Here is a 19463-nt window from a genome sequence, read left to right on the forward strand (position 1 = left end):
CGCCGAGGGTTTCGGGTTTCTCGGCAGAAACGGCCAAGCAGCAATGTAGTCTTTCGTAGTCGCGGGGGCGCACGAGGCGACGACAGCAAGGTCCGGGCATCGGGCACCGTGCATTTCCTTTTTTTTTTTTTAGGTTTTTAGGTTAGAGTTCGGTGAAGGAGGGCCGTCCGCTGGGGCCACGAGTGTTTACGCTGAGCTCGGAGGTTGTTTATGAGCTGCTAGCCTTGCCAGCGGACCTCTGATACCTCCCTTGTGCTATGGCTTCTGCATTTAGATCCATAGCTGTTGGAAGTGATCCCTTGCCTATTTTCTTGACACACCTGACCCAGAAGAAAGAGAGGAAACCACAACTTGAAGCTTGCGGCGACAGGGAAAGCAAGATGTTCGCGACCTTCTACGCACGGCCGGATGGGGGCGCGTGCGTCGCGCAACTCGCGCACTGGAAGCAGAGAAGTGACATAATGTTAGTAATGTAGGAGCAAAATTTAATAAATAGAATGATGGTTGAGTTAACCATTCTAAATCAATAATTAAGATATATGGAGAAAAATGAGCATGATAGCTACTGCTACCACCCCGTTTCAAAGGGGACGCTCCTATATTCCATCCATCCATCCATGGGCGGCAAAAAAAAACGCCGCTCGGCTGCTGACCATGCGGGAGTGAAATCGTCGACGCCGGCGCGGGCATCGGGCGTGCGACGCGTTTTCGCGTGCAAAAAACGCTCCATGCGGGCCACGCTTAAGAGCTTCGTTCCACATCGCTATGGGTGACGACGCACCAGGCCTCATTCGCGGGCGGGAAAACCAGAGAAAGTAAGCTACGGCGCAGCGGAAGATGCTACAGCAACTTGAAATGCCACTCGCAGTAACCGACGTCGGGAAGTGGATCAGGGAAGAGTAGACATGTGTTGTGCTGATGGAAGTGTGTGCTGGGAGGGCCTGATGTCATGGAGTGTGAATAAAAGTTGCAGAAAGTTTAAAAGTTCAACTAGGCTTTCGTCTTCCCATACTTATAAAGGTATAAGAATCGTCTGTAATTTTTGGTATTTTTTTACTTGGTGTCTTTTTTTCTTTTTCCGGAGTGCGCTTCCTCGGGGGCCTTTTTCTCCATCGCCGTTTTTTGTATGTTGTAAGACATCTACTAAGACAGATTTAGTTGGTTGGTGATTAGTTTACTGACTGGTTCGTTGACTAATCGATAGATCAATAACAGATCATCTCACGGATTAATTGATCGATTGATTGATATTGCATTCGCAGGCGCCAGGATGGGCCTGGAAGACGAGGAGCGGCTGCTGCTGCTAGACCCCGGCACGGCCAGCGCCACCCGCCCCAGGCACCAGGGCTACGGTACGCGCTACGAAAGCGGCGCCAACGCCATGGCGGCCGGCGGCACCACGCCGGCGGCAGCGTCCACTAGCGCCAACACCGCAGTGGGAGAAGCAGGATGCAAGTGAGTCTGCGCATGGCCTCCGAGAGATCTCGGAGGCCATGGTCGGCGAACGGGCTCTGTCACCGCCAGATTACGCAGTGCTCTCTCTCTGTGGTGATGTTTAATTATATTTGCTGTTAAAGCTATCACTCCAGCTGCGGAGTTCAGTTGGCAAGAACTGAAAAATCTGCGTAACAAATAGCACGGTATAAAGGCACATACAGAGGAAGGACAAGACGGAACCTATTGCTACAGCAGCGTTAATTGTCATCCTGTTCCCCTCTATCCGTGTATATTACGACGCTATTTTCTGTTACCATGAAGTCGAGTAACCGACTAGCCAAGCTGCAAGTTGTTACAAAATTCGGCAAAACGTCTTAAAGTCTCAAACCTGAAGCGATGTATGACGCATAAAGCGCTGCATCCTAATCAGTTTTATTTCAAGGTCACGCAAAAAACATTCGACATCGATATTTATTAACACGACAGCGTGTTAAGATTGTTTTTCTGATTATGCGCCACTTTCAATGGGACCATATATATATGCAGTACTTCTCATTGATAATTCACGCATGCACCGAACACGGCACACAGGCTTTATATTTTGCCGTAGAGACACAAACTTCTGAACCATAAAAATTAATAATAATTGAAAGCCTTTCTCGTGTATATGCATCTACACACAATAATAGATGCGGTAATGCGAAAGCATGGCGTGTTGTGTTACGCCACCTGGTTGACTTTTCCGACACTACGCTTACAGAGCTTGGCCGCACTCGGTCAGATAGTATATCTACGGAGTATTTATCTAAGTTAAATGAAGGAGCAGCGCAGATGGAACTTTATGAAGACGACGATGTTCAAGGCACAGCCAAGATTGTTGTTTGGTACCCATCCTTTATTCCTCTGACTGCACAATGCGGTGAGCGGGCACTCTACCACATGGTTTTGGCATGCCAGGTTACCCCTTTTCCAAGTCCACTCCCCCACTCCTGCATGGAAGATTGGGAGGCCGCCCTGAAGGACCTTTGCCCGGAGTACCAGCAATGGCTGGCTCGCCGCGCTGTTACTGCAGCCACGGCCAACGGGACCCTGGACTGAGGGTCTCCCCACCGCTGACTAAATAAATAAAGACGTTTTGTCCTCCTCCTCCTCCAGTTAGAACTTGATGAAGAAGACGATCTGTTTACTGTACTGTGCGAAAGTGCATGTGTTGCTGTTTTACACGAGGCGTTTGGCTGCGGCGATGGTGTAGTGCTCTCGTGCCTGGGCCAAGATTTCGGATGGTGCATGATTTGATCCTTGGCGGTGGCACATTTTTTTTTCTTAAGTGTCATTTCGTGCGGACACGCTCTGATGAAAGGCTCTATCCATGCCACTCATTGGGCAAGAAATGATTTCGCATTAATACAAGACGCTTTTACGTACACCTTCGCAATGTGTCTTTATAGAGCTGTATGGAGCACGGAGAGAGAGAGCCGTCCTGATGTATGCATATGGTGGTAGTCGAAGTGCGCGTGCCCTCCAGCTGTTATCGTTTGCTTGCCCTCCTCAGTGCAGAAGTCCCCGCTGATCGTTAAGCAAGGCGGCTTAGCTTTGTCGTTGACACATACTGTTAAAGCACCACTGCTGACGCAGCTTCTTCAGTCCGACATTGGGAGCAGCGCATCTCTTTGAGCGAGATACGAAGCGCTGGGGACATATGCCGGTTTCTTTGAGAGGATTTGCATCAGCGACACGTCAAAGATAGCGCAGGAAGCCGCGTGTCGATCGATACGTAGTGGGCGCGCAGTGCATGGATTTTACTTAGTACGGGCCTGCCCACTGTCCTGGCATACCAAAATGAGTTGTTTTCTTTAACTCCCAAAGCTGCACGTAGAATCATGAGGAACGCCGTAGTGGAGAACTTCGGATTAATGCCGACCACCTTGGGTTCTTAATCGCGCTCGCATATCGAACAACACACGGGTGTTTTCGCATATCCCCAAATATCGATCACCGAATCAAGCAATGCCAAACGAACGATGGAAATGATTTGTCGCTGCTGCGTGATTCCGAGCGGCTGGAAAAAATCTTCCGGCGTCCAGGGCACGATCAGAAGTTTGGTAGTTTGAAGTTTTAAATCCGAGTAAATTTGGAAATAATATGTTTCATTTCCTTGCGGAACGAATGTCATTGCCGAAAAATGGGAGTCGCCGCCACTTGCTACTGAAATTTATGAGATATGTGCTTTATTATTTTTACTTACCCCTCTTTGTAATGATTCTGCCCTGAGAGTAAATAAATAAATGAAGATTATCTGAGTAGACTATTGAGTCGATGAGAAGCAAAGTGATATTGGTACGACATGACAGTGGAGATTAAATAATTACGTTTTAGCTCACTTGGCGCATCGCACGGGGTGCCTGCATAACAGCATGATATCGGGCGTGCTCCTGCATTTGTATTTTTCGACTAAGTACATCAAAATTAGATGGACGCTGAAGCTTAATCTTAAGGGTAGACGCGAAGCGCCTTTAGTACCGCTTTTTTCAGGAATACTTGTATACACACACACACACACACATATATATATATATATATATATATATATATATATATATATATATATATATATATATATATATATATATATATATATATATATATATATACTTTTTTGGATAGGGGGTGGAGTTTAGACGCTGTATATCCCTAAGCGCCTTTAACACCGCCTTTTTATTCCATGAATACCTTTTTTTTTTTTTACTTACGTAGGTTTTCGGGAAAAGGAAGGCGCAGTACAATGGACACCTACACTGGTCAGAGATGTCGGTTCGAATCCCTATCGCAGACCTCCAGATTGAAGTGCTTCCGCACTAAATACTGTTAAGCTTAGCTGAACCTAATCACGCTTATTAGATGTGGGGAGATGTAATTCCGACCAGTTGTTTGGTTTGGTTTGTGGGGTTTAACGTGCCAAAGCGACTCATGCTATGAGAGACGCCGTAGTAGAGGACTCCGGAAATTTCGACCACCTGGGGTTCTTTAAAGTGCATTGACATCGCACAGCACACGGGCGCCTTGCTTTTCGCCCCCATCGAAAAGCGGCCGCCGAGACCGGGATTCGATCCCGCGCCTTTGGGAACAGTAGTCGAGCGCCTTAACGACTGCGCCACCTCGGCGGGTCAGACACCAACAAAATACTGTCGTGTATGCTTCCGCACTAAACAAGCTTAGTTAGACCTATTAGACTTATCTAAGCCTTATCAATTAAGCTTATTTGACTTAGGAAGGCGTAATTACGGCTAGGTGTGTTCAGACAGCACTATAATACTGTCATATGAGCTTTGAGAAATTTAAGCTATAGCTACACCTGTTAGGCTTAATTAAACCTAAAACGCTCAGTCTTCATTTCGTAGCCTACATTTCGTAGCTTCACGCTTAATTAGTATTAATTAGGCATCTTTATCTTTGATTTTTACCTTGGATATATGTATTGTCATGTGTTTAACTCGGCCTTTTCACTTTCGATATTTTTTGTCAATCATTAAAACTACGTCGTAGCTTACCTACTGCCCTGTGACAGTGCTGAATCTTTCTGCTGGCTATTAAACGCTGTATAACCGATGTCCTGATTCTTTTAAGCAACACATTTTGCAGAGGCATCTCAGAATATCCCTATTTCTGAATTCCCGTTGTTCTGTCACTGTCTCATGACGCGCACAATTATATGGCGTATCATTTTTGCAATATAAATCGTATTCAGCTTGGTATGCGCCCTGCGGAGCAGCGATGCTGATGATTCGTCAAGAAAGCATCGAACGGACAATAGCTGGGTATAGAGACCTACGTCGATTTAAACAAAAGAAATGACGCACTCTGCACCCTGAGGATATAATAAATATAAGCCTAGTGTTTTGCGTATATATGTCGGCGGAAAGCAGCGCAGAGAGAAGCAGAAAAAAATAAATACAAAATAGTGTAAGACGAAACTGTTTTCTTCAGAAACGAACACGTTCAACGCTTGCAGGACTTAAGGAAGCCTGTTAAACCGATTATAGTGCGGAAGCGCGTGTTTTTTGTTTGTTTGTTTGTTTTTTTTTTTTCAGGCCAAATTTGGAGGTCACCATCATGTTGGGCACAGTTAATGATGGCTGAGCATCGATTTTACTGCAATTAACAATGTCAAATTTCGGAGGTGGCCCAGACCAAATTTTGGAAATGGAGATTTGGTGGCAACCATCGTGTCGCGGATGGCCGGTTATGGACAGAGATTGCTTTTGATGCAAATTGGCCGAAATCGAATTTCGGGGGTGGGTGAGCCGTATTTGGACGTGGCCCAGACCAAATTGTGAGGTTAGCATCATGTTCGCCATAGTCGAATTAGGTTGAACATCAATACTGGTCCAGGTCGGCTGAGGTCAAATTTCTAGAATTGGTGAGCCAAATTTGGAGGTCGCCATCTTTTTTGCTGTAGTCTTATGTTGCACATCGATTTTGGTCCAAATTGGACGAGGTCAAATTTTGGTGGATGGGTGGACCAAATTGATGGTGGCCCGATTTGAAGGTTCTATTGTGTTCGCCGTAGTCGAATTGGATTGATCATCGGTTTTGGACCCGATCGGCCGAGGTCAAATTTCTGCTATACCGGACTGAGTTTGAATCACCCGCGCGAGGCCACGTGACAGACCACATGAAACAGCTTAGCCAATCGGAGCAACGGCACAAGAAAAATCAGATTTTTGGACCGTGGTGATGAGCGTAAAAAGATTGAAAATACGGTGACACGATGGGCTCAAGTATCATCAGCCTGACATCATAGCTAGCTGTCCTGGCTCGTTTTGGACCAGGGAGTAGCTAACCAGTCAAACCATTTGTGAAAAACAGAACAGGAAGAGCTAAAGAGCCGCCGCAAAAGAGCACGCGTGCGAGAACAAATGCTGAGATTAACCAGCATAACCTTTCATAGCCAAAATAATTAGTATTACTTACCAGGCAAAGAGTGGACATGCTCTGTATCATCGGCTCGTCCAGAAGCTTATTCAGTATCACAAGTACACAGGGAACTAGTGTCCGCAAGGATCTTAAGAATGACTGCCGATTTCCCAGTCGCTCAGGATCATGAGTGTTCAACTTCTGACATTAATTTGATTTCATAGAAACTTTGGGACATGAACAGATCATAATCTTAATATGCGAGTCTGGATTCACTCACCATTCAGATCTGAACGGCTCTCACTCACAACTCAGGTCATGATCTGAATGTGAGCTCGGATGCACTCACGATCTGAATGTAAGCGTTAGTGAGTCTGTCGACCTATGGGTTATACTTAACCTCCTTGGAGTATACAGAGGACCAGTATTCAATGTTTAGTAGGTAAGGCATATGAGAACGACCATCTTGCAGGCGCATAAGCATTGTGTGCGTCTAGTTGAGCTAACTGCAATTGAGTTGTATTAAAAAAAAAGCAGTTCATTGCTGTAACCTATTTTTTATGATTAAAATAGCAAACTGCAGTGTCGGTATGCATAGTATGCCGGTTTTAGAAGTAACGTGACGCGAAGGGACAACTAATCTTGAACGAGCAACACTTTCATCATCATCATCATCAAAATTTTGTATGACAGAGCAAACATTCTCATTGGTACCTGCCAGCATAGAAGTGCCAAGAGAAAGAACAACCACTGAAGACAAGCGAAAACTAAGTTTCTGTAATGGCACTTCTAACAGCTGTCTCCTGAGCAATGTGTATCAGCGACAAAAGAGAAAAAATTTTCACTTATTTCTGCCTCAGTGCAATATTGGCACAAAGGAAAGGTTGCAAGACCAGGCCTGTAGAGGTAAAAGTTAGCCGAGGAACACGACAATGAAGTTGCGCGAGGGAAGCCTCGAGTTTGCGAGACCGCCGGGCTTTACTCCTCCAAGGGAATAGAAGGCGAAGAAAATCATCCAGGGAAGTAAGCACCGAGGTGCCAAATTCTCGCATTGAAATATACGTACGAAAACGTGCCGCTGTGACAAATGCACAGATTGGAAAGAGGTCAAAGGTCTGACCACACAAGGCTGTTTTCACTAAAGCATCAGCGGTTTCATTGAACTGAAGGCCCCCGTGTCCAGGAACCCAAACAATCCTTATCAATTGGACATGAAGAGGGATGAGAAACCTAAATGTTTGAACTAATTGTGACTCATTAGATGCAGATAGGGAAGTGCACAAAGATAATGAGTCTGTAAGTGTTAAAGCTGTTGAAAAAGAATTGGGGAGCTTGCGCAGGGCAAGAACCACTGCTAGGAACTCAGCCAAAAAAATAATAAGGGTGAAATCTGGAAGACAGAAAATGCCCACGCCTGCCTTTTCATCACACACCGAGGCATCAGTAGCAATTGTAACATGTTATCTTTCACTCACATGTGAGCGAAAGGTCATCAAGTGGTCTTGTGGTATGCCGTTTATTAAAGGTAAAAGTTCGTAATGTGGCCTTACGTAGGTGGATAAATATCATCGATTATATTCACAAATGTGATTGATCGCATTAGAACAATCTCGGGCATTCGCACATTTAGCGGCTCTAGCAAGGATTCAACCAAATAAGTTTGTCGAGTCTTAACATCGACAGTGATCGCACTTTTGACATTTCAAAAGTTGACATGGCTATTACAAATGGCCCACAAGAAACCTCTGACCGCAATAAAGCGCCTGACTACAACTGTTTATGTTAACTGTCAGAAATTAGTTAACCAAGTTACTAGACAGCAAAATTCACCACTTTGACGTCCGCAGGACCGGTACATGCCGAAGTCACTTGGTACCTCAAAGGAAACGTTTAGAAATTAATAGTGTGCTTCCCTACAGGCAGCCAGTTTGTACAAATCACACCTGCCCGCCATCGAATTGCCGTAGAAACCACAAGCTACCAGGTAAAAGAAAAAAGTTCTCCTTTCGCTAATGGAGTACAAACACGGCACAAAACTGCAAAATAAATCTTGTCACGGCGAGCGCAACAATCAGAATGCTTGCACACTGTCAGTATTGCAGACATAAAAAGGACAGAGCTGACTTTCCTTTGCATGTACACAATGACGTATGCTGAGAATCACCACCAGCCAAACTACGCCTACAGAACTGAGGCCTCTCCTGCATTCCTCCAATAAAAATCGCACAAATAAATATGCATTGTCCTTTGTTGTCTTCCTGCAATATCAAAGGATCAATCACTGAAAATCAGAAGTTTAAAAATTAATGAATAAAACTGGAAAGGCTTGGAAGGAAATTTGGCTGCCCTTTTCATTGAGTAACAGGGAAGGTCTACAATGGCTCATGCGGACTTCTGTTCTTTCTTTGCAAATGATTACAACCTCTTTGTGTAGTAAGCCACATATGTTCTGTTAGCTTGATATGCAAGACTTGTAGAGTGCTTTCTTCTATGCAGTACGATGTAACTTCATATTTTGCTCTTGAAACAATCTGCCTTTTCCACACGTGCTCCGCACATACAGTCCCCTCCCAAAGTTATTAAGCCCAGCTGTGCATGCACAGTTCTCGGCCTCCGTGATCAGCGCAGGCAGAGCCAATCACGGAGGCCATGCGCAGTTCACGTGTCCGAGTTAGGCGTAGGCGACACATGGCAGTAGTTGTCAAGTACAGATATCGGCACTTTGCAGGCGGTTACGTCTCCCAAAAACGTTTTCAATCAGTAGCAGACAAATTTTCAAACTCCCTACAAGGTGCCACATCATGTAAAAATGGCATATTCCGTCTCACACTTCCCTTTTCCTATGCCATGTATGCATGCTTTAGGACCACGGTCTCCTCTGATTTTTCAATGCTTGCTGTAGGAGACAGCCTCACTTTCTGTATTCGAGTCTGGTCCACCTTAACATCTACACAAACATTTTTCCAGAAGATAACAACTGTTTCAAGACCAATAGAGATCCTTTAATGAATCAATGTGTAAAAAAACATTCATATGGGCCAACATATGGTGCAAGCTAACAGTCGCTGCAACCTGAAAAAGACTTCATAAAATGTCTCACAGTAAAAGGTCGTACCGATCTGAATATACACGTGGGCTGGTAAAAATACCAGTGGGGATTGCTCAATACGATCAATGCATTTTATGGCAATAAACATACTAAAACACAGTAAAATTAAGCTAGCTAGTTCATTGTACTTGACTGACTTGATAATAGCACTCTAACAATACGACAAAATACTCTCCAGCACTTGAAAAGTTGTCAGGCATGACAAAGGCACATTGCTCAATGCAGGTGATTAATATGCAGTAAATGGCAACAATTCTTTCAATGCTTGATGGCTAGATTAGTTCCAAACTAGAGGTGCCAGCAAGATTAGTCCGTCTCTGTAAGTACCTCTAAAAACAATAATAGTAAAAAAGTGTGCAAAACCACACACGAAGAGAGGAAAACAACTGTATACTATAGATATAAAAATGCACCTCAGTGGCTTTAAAAGAAAACATGGTATCAAAATACACTGCCCTCACTTCACATAAAATCCTGGCAGATCAGGCTTCAAAGAGTAAACATGAAATGCACACACTTTCCACAGTTTCAGTGTCTGCATCTCAAAGGCACGTTCAATTAGCTGTAGTGTTAGCGAGGCACTTGAGGATCTCGCGCCCAATAGCTCGTGCCATGGGTGGTGGTACGGCGTTGCCGACTTGTCGATGTCTGTCCAAGATGGTGCCAAAGAACCGGTATGTGTCCGGAAAGCCTTGCGACCTCGCGCACTCTCGCACGCTGACCACGCGGTGCTGCTCGGGGTGCAGGACGCGGCCCTGCTTGCCCATAGGCTCTGGGTTGGTCACGGTGGTGCTGAAGAAGCCGTCCCACTCAAGCCTGCCGTACAATCCGGCCCAGTGGTTGTGCCGGTTGCCCGTGTGCGGCAGGCACCAGGGGATGAGCGTGTTGTCTTGGCGACACATTGGGTCACATGGCTTGTCCGAGGCGCACGGACAAACGCCTCTGAGAGCACCTGTTGATGACTTGCCATTCTTGGCATCGCGGTGCGTGTAGCACAGCTTCTTGGTGTATGTGACGCCATCTGAGAGCCGCACGACAATGTTGGGGAGGTCACGCCAGTCAGAACCAGGTGCGAGGGGAATATGCCGCATTCGTGCCTCGACCAAAGGAGCCATGTCCTTGCAAACGTGATCCCGGAGCACAGCACCCCCTCCGCGAAGTGTCTTCTGGAATGGAGTCAAGGGGTGCGCACCATAGGGAATTTCGTCGAATTTAGCACCATTGCGGATCTCGGGAAGGTCTGACATGGCGTCACGAACAGTGACGGTCCTGAGAGGTGCAGATGAGGACCACTTGCAGTTGGACAGGTACTTGCGGTCGTCCACCATAACAGTCAATTGGCAGGCACGCGGCGCAAACACATGCTCCGGTTCCGGATACAGCGGAAGCTTCTCTCCTGGTGCCGCCGCCAGTATGATGGCCCTGCGGCGGGTCTGAGGCACCCCGTAGTTCCCAGCCTGCAGGACTCCGAAGGTGCACTGGTAGCCCATGCTGATGAGGCACCGCAGGGTCAGCTTGAGAACCATGCTGCGCTTGAAAGAGACAAAGTTGCGCACATTCTCGAGTAAGAAGAAGCGTGGGCGGTAGTACTCGCAGTAGCTGAGGTATGATGCAATGAGCGAATTCTTGAACTGGGAATACTGCCTTGAGTTGAAGCGGTTCATGCCACTGAAACCCTGACACGGAGGCCCACCACAGAGCAGCTCGACATCTCCCTTCAGCGGCAACGTCTGCCCACGCTCGTTGATAGTCTCACCGTCCATGACGAGACGCAAGAGGCGGTTGCAGTCGTCAGTAAAGATTGTGGCGTCGGGGAAGTTCATCCGAAAAGCCGTGGCCGCAGGCTCTTCTCGTTCGATGGCCCAGCACGTCTCGCTGACGCCCGCCTGGTGGAAACCCTCGGACAACCCTCCACAGCCCGCAAAGACGTCCAGACTGCGTAGCTTGCGCTGCGTCACATAGAACTCCTCTGGTGGCTCGATAGTGATGGTCTTGTGCTGGCTTTTGCCCTTCTTGCCTTTCCCCTTCCCGAGGCAGCCCATCATTCGAGCCTTAGATGAGGGCTCCACGAAGGTCTTGGTCTCGCTGTCGTATGCTTCTGTGAAGTAGAACCGGTGGGGACCTCGGTGAAGGTAGTCTTCGACATCCTCTGCCAGGTTCTCGCCGTAGACAACATAGCATTTGCCGCACACCTGACTCAGCTCAACAACGGCTTCTTCTTCAGAATAGTAAAGAAGGCAAAGGTCCGCATCCTGCTTGGGCTGATGTGTATTCTCCGGACGGTAGAACTTCTTCACCTTCAGCTTGAACATATCGGCGCTATTGCTATTGCTCAGCTTTCCATATATGGAGATAATCTTGCCAACCTTGAACGGTTCAGGCACGTCAGCATTTGAACCCTTGATGTATTCGGATCGCTTGCGGTAGTATTCGGGATACATATCCTCGTCCACATCTTCCTTCTTTGCGCTGGCCTTGTTCTTGCTTTTCGCAGCCTTGAAGTTGAACTGGAAAGCATCCGCTTCCAGAAAGACACATTCACCGATGCAAAACGATTTGCCCTGGTAAGAGATGCTTGCATAGCTGCGCCTGCCGTTCTCTTCCTCGATGACCTCGCCAGGTAATGGGGTCTCCAGTTTTTTCTCGGCTTCAGCGTGACGACAAGAGATGCAGGAATCTGTCACGTCGCACTCTTCAGGGCAGATCAACTCGGGCGGGTCGACGAATCGTGCCGTCTCTGGCTCGTAGGCTTTCTGGTAGAAGAACGACTTCCCGTCGTCCTCGCCACGCAACACACACTCATCTTCCAGACTGTGGAGGCCACCTCGCATAAACCAGTCCTCCGGCGCGGCTTTGTACACCACAGTACACAGGTCGTTCACGGTACTGAGGTTCTGGTTCTCGCATTCATTGACCAGAAATACCTCGCGAGGGTCAGAAGTTTCCCCGAGAACAGTGTCCGAGCCTCTCCAGAACCAGTGCGCGTGGAACATCTTCTCGCCAGCAGCGGTTTCATACATGTAGACGACTCGAGCCACGTACAGGGGTGTGCCGGGTTCTTTGGGAGTGACCAGCACGAAGCTGCCCCAGCGCAGTTCGGAGCCGTTGACCATAGCGCGCGAGAAGTAGGACTTCTTGCCAATGGAAGCGATTGGTTTGTCGTCCACCCACCGGACATTGCTGCCGCCCTGCCGCGTCGTCTTGCGAGTAATGGGCGCCTCCGTCTCCACAGCCTTACGGTCGAGGGCATTCTCCATCTCCTCGGTGTCGCCGTCGTCCTCTTCGGCTTCCTCGAACTCCTTGTTCAGACACCTCCGTTCTATGCAGCACTGCTTTTGCCTGCCGGTGCCGCCAAACTTCACCATGTCTTTGCATGCTTTACACTTCCCGCAGTCGGCCGACTGGCAGGCTTCGCAAACGCCGCACCGCTTGCGGCGAGCCGCTGAGTTCGCCGCTTTGTCGTCGATCTGACCGTCGAACAGGACTTCGAAGACGTCTCGAACGAGCGGTGTAGTCGTGGCTAGCGTGCAGACGGGTTTTTTCGGCAACGCTTCGCGACGTCCCCGGCGCATTGCTCGCCGCTGGCCTAACGTCGCACCAGCCAGATGGACCAGGCTCCGCAAACTGGGATTGACGATCAAAAGAGCTTCGTCGTCATCGCGACTGACGTCGAAGCTCTGCACCTGGTCGATCACGAACTGAGCATTTCGTAACAGCGAGTCTTCGGTAAATTTGGCAATGCCTTGGGGCGGAGGCGTCAACTCGAGTTTGTTGAGCAAATCCTCGTATGTGGTGCTGGGGTCCTTCAGCAGAGTCTCAATCACCAACTTACTCATGTAGATCTTCTCCTTGATGGCATCGATGAAAGGCGCATACGGTTCGCTGGGTGCCATGAGCACGTAGTCAGAGTACGGAGTGGTGAACCCGATCAATGCGTCTTTGCCGCCGTCGAAACCAGCCGTCCACCATGCTCCAATGGGGCCCAGTGCCTTGGTGCATATTCCCCCTTCGGGAGACGGGTCCTCGTCATATATGGGCTTCACGTAGCCGCTGAAATAAAGCTCTACGTCGCGCTCGATCAGGCCGGCGTCGATAGGGCACAGGTGCGTGTGTCGATCATACACGGCGAACTGCGTGATCTTGTGCTGCGGCGTGTCCATCACGTCATCGCCACAGTCGTCGGCGCCTCCATCGTTAAACACGCTCAGCCGAGGGTCAGTGAGCGCCGAGAACTCGTCAACCGCGTTCGCCGGGTCCCCTTCGAACAGCCGCAAATCCGCCGCATTCTGGCGGCAGTCCGGACAGCGTGTGTAGCTCGCCTCCGACACCGGCTGTCGGTTGCTCTCGGCCTTGCCGTCCTCGCTCTTAACACGCTTTGCCATCTGTCCAAACATCTCAGTCAACGTGCGCTGGCCTTTGTCGTCGTCCTTTTTGGGTCGCTTGCGTTTGCCAAGTTTGGTGACCGGCGGCGATAGATCCTCTTTGTCGTCGTTCTCTTCGCGCTCATCGCTGGCGCCGCCCGTCCCATTGCATTCCTCGTCCGAAGAGCACTTGCCGTTTGTATCCAACTTTACCGGTGACACAGGTGCCGCGTTTACGGTTTTCATCTTGCCGGTGATGTTTCCACGAACCAAACTTGATTTTTTCGCACGTCGATGCACGCGAAAACGGACAGCGGAGAGGAGCAGCAACACGCCACACGCCGTTTCCCGCGCAAAACTTCGCGGGCGGCGCGGGTGGTGCGATGATAGCGCCGCCTTCTTATCTCTGCCGGCGCGGTGATAACGTTGGCTAACAAGTTGATAACGCCGAGTTTTTTATGTTGTGTATATATTTTATTTTATTTACAACATATTAGTTATTTGTCAGTAACGCTGTTTCGTGAATATCCTCCATACCAGAGTAGCTTTTGGGGGTGTCGGCATAGCAACGAAGGACGCCGCCGCATAGAGAAAGGATCCCGACCCGGCTGCACAGCTGAACAAAGCAGCAGCTGTGTGGGGTCGGCGCGGTCCCTGTTCACAAGTGTAATGCAACTGTTCCATGTTGCGCTCTTTGCAGGAACAATGACAGGTGGCCACGCCCAAAGAAGGTCTCTTACTGGAAACTAGTAAGTTGCGTTCATCGTTTAATTTAGTTATTTATACGTGACATGGCAAACATTCGCTATTATGCACTCGCGCTGTGCGATTTCCTTTCGGTAAATTTCACCACAGACTGATAAAGCTGAACTTGTTCTGTCCGGTCACCTCTGCTAGTCAATGCAGGTTGCAGAGAATGTCTTTTTGGAAACTGAAACATTAAACTGGTTACACCGAGCTGTGATAGTTCATAGTTGAAGGCAGCATATGACGTGAAATGTCACCTTTGTTTTGTCGATCGTACCTCTCTGCATAATCTTGATGAGCCTATCTTAATCACTTGACTGTCTCCTGTTGTTGGATGAAACACGATTAGAACTCGTTGGGGCCCGAAATTCTTCCCTGCTGTTGCCTTTTCTGGTTGAAACTAGTCTGGAGTTTTCTTCCTTATCGCGTCCTGCACAATATAATTACCGCCGTGCTTCTCGGCCAGAGTTATGTTTACAGAAAATGTTATGGGGTGTTGCTTAATTAATCAAGTCAGAAGCCTTCTTTGCTCTTCAAGCTTTAATAAATGTCACTGAAAATATTTCCGTCAGCGCTGCAGTATTGAAATAGTACGTATCAGGTTTCCACACAAGTCAAAATTAGGCGACGCATTCAATTTTGTTTATTACCATGAATTTCCATCATTTCGGTCTCGCATATAAAATTAGCCATTGCATCTGTTTTTACTGCTTCGAAAGTTAGCTAACGCTGTTATGTGTATTGCCTGCGAAGAGTGTATTTTCTCTCGTTCACATTTTTATGCACTCCCTTCCCACATGACGCCAGGTGAAGAAAAATCTTAACTTGTCCGACTAGTTTGGGAACAAATTCTCAGTTGATTCTGGATAGCATCAACCGGTACAATCAACTCTAAATTTTTGCATAAATTGGACATAACCAGTTTGAAATTATCACTTGTATTCACCTCTAACTTGTTACATCTGCATTGCAGTTTCGCTATGCCACTGCACAAGACATCATCCTGCTGTTCCTTGGAACCATCTTTGCCATTCTGCATGGTGCTGGCTGGCCCTTATTGGCCATTGTGTTCGGTCACATGACGAACGCCTTCATCCACCAGCAGCAAGCCGGCTTCTACGATGGTGACAGCACCAACTTTACCACTTTGCCACCTGCCGAGACCTTTAGGGAAGCAATACGGCGCAGTGGGGCAATGTCCATGTTCGACCCTGTAACCGTCTTCGAGTACAACAACACAATGAACAAGTTTGCCCTCACCTATGTCATCATTGCTGCAGTCGTCTTTGTGTCCTCATTTATACACGTATGCAAGTTTCGTTATACCAAATTTGTTTTTGTGCTGCAACTGAATAATATTTCATATCCGATTTTTTGTCTACCTTTTTAGTCACTCAGTATTACCAAGATGTTAATCATGAAAGATTAGCATGTGGGAATATCAGTCTTTACAAGTGTCTATTTTCCCTTTTACAGTAGCCTGCTAGTCAGACAAATTGGAATGAGTCGGCGTTGGTGATCAGTGCTACAAAAAAGCAGCTCTATAGTTCTTTTTCTTTTCTTCTGAGCTTTCTTTTTGTCCTTTTGCACTTGTTACCAACATGCCCTGAGATGGTCAACCACACTGATGCTCCTGATGCTGTCTTCAAGGGTTTTTATCGGAGACCTCCGATTTTATTTTACTTTGTATTCACTTGCTCTCTGGCATCTTAGACTAATGTCCAAAAGCAGTAAGCAAGAAGTAGTCCTAAATTAATATTATTTGGAAATATTTGCTTACTGACATATCACACTTAAAGGGCTCACATTTTTATTTTTATCCTTCTGTTAATTAAGGTGCCACAGGTATAACTGAAAGTGCAGGCCCATGCTCTAAGTAAAGCAGTCAGTGCTTTTTAAGAGAAGCATTCAATGCTTTTGGCTTGTTTGACTTGTTTCCCAAAGCTTCTATTTTTGTAAACAATCTGGAGTTGGGTTACGTAGTGAAGAGTATACATAGCAGAAAATAGGGCACCTCCACCTAATATATGGGCTGTTTTCTGTTGTGTACTTTTATTTTCAGCCATGTACTGTTTGAGAAAGTGCCTTGTTGGCTTCAATTTTTCTTTGTTGTTGTTTTTTTTTTTTTTTTTGGGGGGGGGGGGTCATTTATTTGTGTGAAAGTATACATGTTCATTGATGACAGGTGTGGTGTTGGACCAGAGCGTGTGATCGTCAGCTGTACAGACTGCGGCAGGAGTTGTTCTACTCGCTCTTGCGACAAGATGCAGCCTGGTTCGACAGACACCGTGCTACCGAAGTTGCATCAAGAATGAATGAGTAAGTTTCGTGGGGTTGACATCACTTGACTGGATTCTCTAGAAACTGCTTTAAAATGAGATTGCATCAGAGCAGAGTATCGGTCATTTCAAAGTGCACCTTCGTGTTAGACCTGCTACTACACGCTACTCTGAATGGAACATTTTCATGAAACTGCATGAACACTGCACGTGAATGTACAACGTCCGACACTAGCTGCAGCTACTGTTAGATGATGGGAGCAAATACTTCGTGCCAAAAGTATGGCTTTGCATTTATTGATTCTCTATGCGTGGCAAAAAAGATGAAGAGCATAACAGACAAAATGCAGTCCTCTTTTGCCTTTGCACATGTGCACTTCTTCATTGTTCAGTGTGTGTTCATTTCACGTCTTTGTTTCATTAGTGGTAGAGTTGTTCAAGGGGAAGCACACATCAATGATTTATCATGATATTTGGAGCTGAAAGACATCAGTGACTGAAAATGTCCTAGAAAGAATGTTGCAAGGTAGAGAGACAATGGGGGCAGATACCTGTCAGAGCCTTTGAAACAAAAGGAGACATTATATTTCGGCCACACATAAAATTCAATTCTTTGCACACTTTCCTTTCTGCATACAAATACAGGGAAAATGAGGGGCTTCTTTAGGGCATACATGAGGGGCTTCTTTAGGGCATACATGAGGAAGGGAGCCGACAGCTTGGAGGTCGGGGGTTTGAATCTGTGCCACCTCTCGGGGATGAGTTCAAAACATGCATCCTGCAGTTTATGTGTGTGAGGGAGGTGGGGTGTGTGGTCGAAGAGGGTCGAAGGACATAGATGTGGCTAAGACAGATTGTTGGTAAGCCAAGATAGATGACTGGTATAAGATCGTCAGATTGTTGAATAGATGGGCAACTCTGCAGGCATGTCTTTGCAAACATTTCAACATGGGAGTCAGGTAACACTGAACAAATTGCTCTTTTTGGTGCACACATCATTGTTGGAAGGCCCAGATCACTTTTCTCATCCTAGCATCGTTACTCTTGTTCGTGGCTTTGTGATGTACGTGCAGAAACTGTTCTGACCGCCATCCTTGCAAACTTGAGTGCTGTTTTTCAGCTGAGGGCCTGAATGGCGGAGTCCAGTGCCTGCACCTAATAGGGACTCCATCTATGTGCTTGTTATCTTTCCATTTTCGGCAAAAGATTCATTCATTCATTTTACCTTTTCAGGGACATGGAGCGCCTACGCGAGGGTATGGGAGACAAAGTGGGCCTCTTCATTCACTACCTGTCCACTTTTGTGACCGGTTTTGCAACTGGGTTCGTCGAGAGCTGGGAGCTCACTCTTGTGATCATGTCAGTCACTCCACTGCTTGCCTTTGCCTCGGCCTTTCTTGGAAATGTGAGTTCCGCTTGCAATTCTTTTTGTTTTCATTTGTAGATACAATTACATCTCGACACTGCATAGAAGAATTGCAGGTGCACATGGAGAACAGGAGGTGGTTTGGTGTCATTTATCCGTGCTTGTACTCTCAATTCTGAGCTGTGAGTACTCACTATTCTCACTTTCTCGGAAGCATGGGGCCCATTCACAACTGAGATGTCTCAGTTGTGAATCTGCCTCTTGCATTAGAGAAAGTGAGGACAGGCACTGGAAGGAAAGAGATCAAGACATTTGCTTCTTGAGAATGCAGTAGAAGCTCCTCAGTGGTATTAATCTGCCTGGCAATCATGGAGACCCTTTGAGATGACATCACAGAACAGTGAAGGACTTTTTCGGAAGTGATCACTCGCACTTCGCAGTGTGTAATCTAATTAATTTATTATGAACACCGTGGTATATTATTACGATGTCCTCTGATGTTCTGACTGCTTTTAGATTACATGTGCAAATTGTGGCACCCCATTACTGAAGTTAGTGGACAAGAGTAAGCGGTTGATGGGCTTATTACAACATACATGCATATGAAGCCGACGATCAGTAAAAAAAAAAATCGAGCATGGAAAAAGTTTTTTTTCTTAATTCGGTCCTGATTAAGAAGGAATATTCATAATTTCACGATCTTTTCAATAGGATATAATTTTATAGGTTGTAGAAGGAAAGACAACAATTTGGACTGTGCTTCTTTTATTGATATTCACAGGTCACACTCATGCTACTTGCTGCAATCAAAGGCACTGAATGCAGCCATTGTTGTTTTGTTGTTTTGTTTTGTTTTTTTGCAAATCAGTGTCGCTTTTGTTATGTGGCAAAAGTCCCTTTGCTGAGGTGCAGTGATTAGGGCTCTTGACTGCTCAACCTGAGGACATTAGATCAAATCTTGGCCATGGTGGCCACATTTCTATGTGACAAAAGCAAGGTGCCTGTGTGCTGCGCTATGTCAATGCAAGTTGAAGAACCCAAGATGGTCGAAAGTTCTGGAGCCTGCTACTATGACATCCCTCTAGTAGCCCGAGTCACTTTGGGTCGTTAAATTTTATAAACCTATTATCTAGAAAGAAGGGGATAGCACTGTCCATATGATTATGAGAGACCTGCTATGCCTGTGGCACTCGATATCTTCACCAATTTTGCAAACTTGCCGCACTCGTGTAGTATTCACTGTGTCTAGT

The 19463-nt window shown here is 46.8% G+C and overlaps 1 protein-coding gene and 1 pseudogene across 2 annotated transcripts in view; one reads left to right on the plus strand and one right to left on the minus strand.

Moving 5' to 3' along the window:
- Nucleotides 1–19463, plus strand: part of LOC146197111 (ATP-dependent translocase ABCB1-like) — a 118973-nt gene that overhangs the window by 53764 nt on the left and 45746 nt on the right. For both annotated transcript variants that reach the window (XM_084598854.1, XM_084598855.1), the window contains exons 2-6: nucleotides 1263–1455; nucleotides 14522–14570; nucleotides 15542–15874; nucleotides 16754–16887; nucleotides 18081–18252. In XM_084598854.1, coding sequence (XP_084454980.1) covers nucleotides 1263–1455; nucleotides 14522–14570; nucleotides 15542–15874; nucleotides 16754–16887; nucleotides 18081–18252 — 881 coding nt within the window. The remainder of the gene's footprint in view (nucleotides 1–1262; nucleotides 1456–14521; nucleotides 14571–15541; nucleotides 15875–16753; nucleotides 16888–18080; nucleotides 18253–19463) is intronic.
- LOC146197112 (DNA (cytosine-5)-methyltransferase PliMCI pseudogene) lies at nucleotides 7162–14179 on the minus strand (annotated as a pseudogene).

This window comes from Amblyomma maculatum, chromosome 3 (genome assembly GCF_055883805.1).
Source record: "Amblyomma maculatum isolate TAMU_Amacu chromosome 3, ASM5588380v1, whole genome shotgun sequence".
Taxonomy (NCBI): Eukaryota; Metazoa; Arthropoda; class Arachnida; order Ixodida; family Ixodidae; genus Amblyomma; species Amblyomma maculatum.